General features: G+C 52.5%; 1 protein-coding gene across 1 annotated transcript in view; it reads right to left on the bottom strand.

The window, feature by feature from the left end:
• The window catches only part of NUP98 (nucleoporin 98kDa), a gene marked incomplete at both ends in the record, with an annotated part of 23953 nt that extends 21637 nt beyond the window's left edge, over positions 1-2316 (bottom strand). Inside the window, 2 exons of the mRNA XM_010145631.1 lie at positions 1039-1222; positions 2209-2316. Of these exons, the coding sequence (XP_010143933.1) occupies positions 1039-1222; positions 2209-2316 (292 nt within the window). The remainder of the gene's footprint in view (positions 1-1038; positions 1223-2208) is intronic.
• Between the last annotated feature and the right edge of the window lie 878 nt (positions 2317-3194).

The raw sequence follows: 3194 nt of genomic DNA, 5'->3' as shown, positions 1-3194 counted from the left end.
TGGAGGGGTTTGCCAGCGGTGTGGAGGTGGTGCTGAGGGCCAGGGGTTAGTGGGGCCCTGGCAGTGCCAGGGGAACGGGTGGACTTGAGGAGCTGAAAGGGCTTTTCCAACCTCAACAATTCTGTGATTCTGTTCCGTAACGCCCAAGAATCACCAGCAATTTCCCCTCACAGGTAGACCTGACCAAAAGACACCAAGTTTGACAGTCACGTTGTTCTCCACTATACAGTGAAAGCCACCCCATGAGTACCCAAGAAGAGCTCACGGGGCAGGTGGTGGGGAGGCAGCCAGGGCTCTGCCCAGTGATTCTCTCCCAGAACCCACACAACTACAAGTAGAGAAACTTCCAAAACCATCTCTGTTTTTCTGCCCAAAGGAAAAGGGCTGTTGTCATGTGGGAGAACCATGCACAGCCACGAGCTTGTTCAGCACTCTTTTTACAGAAGGTTCAAGGAGATACAGACTAGGCAGACAACTGCCTAGAGAATGAAAAATGAGTTACTTCATTCCTGGCTTTTACTTTGTGACCCGGGATGCCAAAAGGACATTGTGAAACCAGGACATGTAACAGATCCACACCCTGACCCTGATCTACTGGGGAGAAAAGCTCCTAGCAAATTCCCCCATAAAATACCTCAGCCATTTGCAGGGGATTTGTGCTCGCTCATCAGGACAAGCAGAATCCTGACTTCACTACCAGCCCCTAAGGCCACCACCCGGCTGATCATCAGCAGTGGCCTGCTGGGGTCACTCTGAAGGGTTCACTTGCCCGTGTGAGCAAGCTGACCAGGCAGGTGCTCTAAGGAACCCTCTTCCAGTAAAGCTTGGGGGACGCAGAGTTACTCTGCAAGCCACAGAGAGGAAGTAAATGGGAATGTCTATGGCAAAGAACCTGATGACTGCATGTTGCTAATACAACCGGTGGATTCCTGAGCTCAGGCCAGAGTTTCCTCGCATTTTTCATCAGAGAATTTTAAATCTTGTGAGGGATTATTTGCATTCCCAGCCACAGCAGTGCTGGGGCCCGGCAGTACTCACTGGTGCCAAAAGCAGTTTTGTTCTGTCCGTATGAAAAGCCCGTGTTGGTAGTAGAGGAGCCAAACAGTCCTGTAGCAGTACTTGACGTAGCAGTCGAAGAACCAAACAATCCTGTCGCTGCCCCGGCTCCCACAGGGTTCGAGGGCCCTTTGCGATTTGCTTGATAATCCTCCAAACGCAGCTCCTGGTGAAGGAGAACCCAGCTCTCATTACACACTCATTTTACACAGGGAAAGGTCAGGGCAGCATCAGGTTTACACAGCACTGGTTAACTCCAAGGTCTGGAGCACAAGTGCACTCAGGAGCGGCTGAGGGACCTGGGGGGGTTGAGCCTGGAGCAAAGGAGGCTCCGGGGAGACCTTCTGGCTCTTGACAACTCCCTGACAGGAGGTTGCAGCAATGAGGTGGGGGTTCGTCCCTGCTCCACAGGAACAAGCACCAGGATGAGAGGAATCGTCCTGCAGTTGTTGCAGGGGAGGTTGAGGTTGTCCCTGAGGAGCTATTTGTTGCCCATTGGGGTTGTGCAGGCGTGTGCCAGGCTGCCCAGGGCAGTGGTGGAGTGCCCATGGCTGGAGGGGTTTGCCAGCGGTGTGGAGGTGGTGCTGAGGGCCAGGGGTCAGTGGGGCCTGGCAGTGCTGAGGAAACAGGGGGACTGGAGGAGCTGAAAGGGCTTTTCCAATCACAGCCATTCTCTGATTCTGTATCAGAAAAAACTACACCATAAACAGGACCCAAACTCAGATTCACATCTGGGCTTCAGCTTACTCCCCAGGGCTTTCTCATCCTCTGGGAGCAGACCTGCTTTGAAACATCAAGTGAGTCAACCTGAAGAGAAAGACTGCAGCACCATGTGTTTGGGTCACTAGTTTGTATTACATATCTGAGTTTTGTCTGGGACTCTGCCCTTATCTCAGTGGAGCAGCTCCTAGCAGGACCTCTCGTCCTTCTGTATGCAGTGAGATGGAATTTCAGCTCTTTGCAAACGGTGCCGTTACCCATTTTAAAACCAGCTGCAATTAATACAGCGACACACTCTATTTAGTGTCTCTCCTGCCAATGCAGGTAGAGAAGGTCACACTTGTATTAACGAAGATCCTTCTCCCTGTTAGAAAAAGATCTGCTACTCAACAGCCAGACCAGAGCAGCGTCTCTAACCGCAGGATGACTGACCTCCAGGGATTTGCTCTCGTACTCCTTCATGGCAGTGATGCACTGGTGCTTTGTGCTGATGTTAGTGCTAACTCCAGATTTCACCATCGTGTCTGTACCAGTTGGTGGCTGCAAGAGAAGAGGGTCACATGTCACATCTGACACCCAGAAAGGCTTTCGTTAATGCCATCAGTGCTCTCCCAGCATCTCCCCTTATTTTGTTGTATGGTGAAAGCCCACAGCAAGAGCTCCGGACTGTCCAAGGGACCGTGGCAGCTGTGTCCACGTTCCAGGCGAACATGTATCGGTCTGGTGAATCAACTCAGTCTAGAAACAAAGAGGGCCCAGATGTGCATGGACAGGTATTTGGGAAAAGGATGCCTCTGGCCAGCAGTTACCCCACTTCCACAGTGGCTTTTTTCCAAGCCACCCTCCATTTTCCAGTGCCAGGGAACTTGCAGGACATTGTTTAAAACTCTCTTAAAGAGAACACCACAAAACCCAGTCTTCACTCAATGGTTCACAGGCCCAAAGCCATGCTGACTGATAATGCTTTGACTTTGACTCATTCCAAGATGTTTCATTTATTACCATCAGCACTTGGCATTGATCACCCTAAAGTCTCTGGCACTTCCCACCTCCCTACGAAGGCTCAATTTTGAGAGCTGTTTGACTTTTTCAGGGTCCGCATCTACCAGGTCCTGCCTTGGTTTACCCCAATCTCTGGCAACGCTCCAGCCTGGGGAAAAAGCAGCTGGAAACTGCCCAGGGGGAAAAGGCCCTGGGGGGTGGTTGGTGACAGTGGCTGAAGAGGAGCCAGCAGTGTGCCCAGGTGGCCAAGGTGGTCAGTGGCATCCTGGCTCATCCCAGCACTGGTAGGGCCAACAGGAGCAGGGCAGGGATTGTCCCCCTGCACTGGGGAGGCCACCCCTCGACTCCTGGGTTCAGTTTGGGCACCTCCCTGCCAGGACATTGAGGGGCTCGAGCTTGTCCCGCGCAGGGCAACG

The sequence above is a fragment of the Buceros rhinoceros genome, unplaced genomic scaffold (genome assembly GCF_000710305.1).
Source record: "Buceros rhinoceros silvestris isolate BGI_N320 unplaced genomic scaffold, ASM71030v1 scaffold1581, whole genome shotgun sequence".
Classification (NCBI taxonomy): domain Eukaryota; kingdom Metazoa; phylum Chordata; class Aves; order Bucerotiformes; family Bucerotidae; genus Buceros; species Buceros rhinoceros.
The sequence above is the reverse complement of the archived record's forward strand: the minus strand, read 5'-3'. Positions and strand labels throughout refer to the sequence as shown.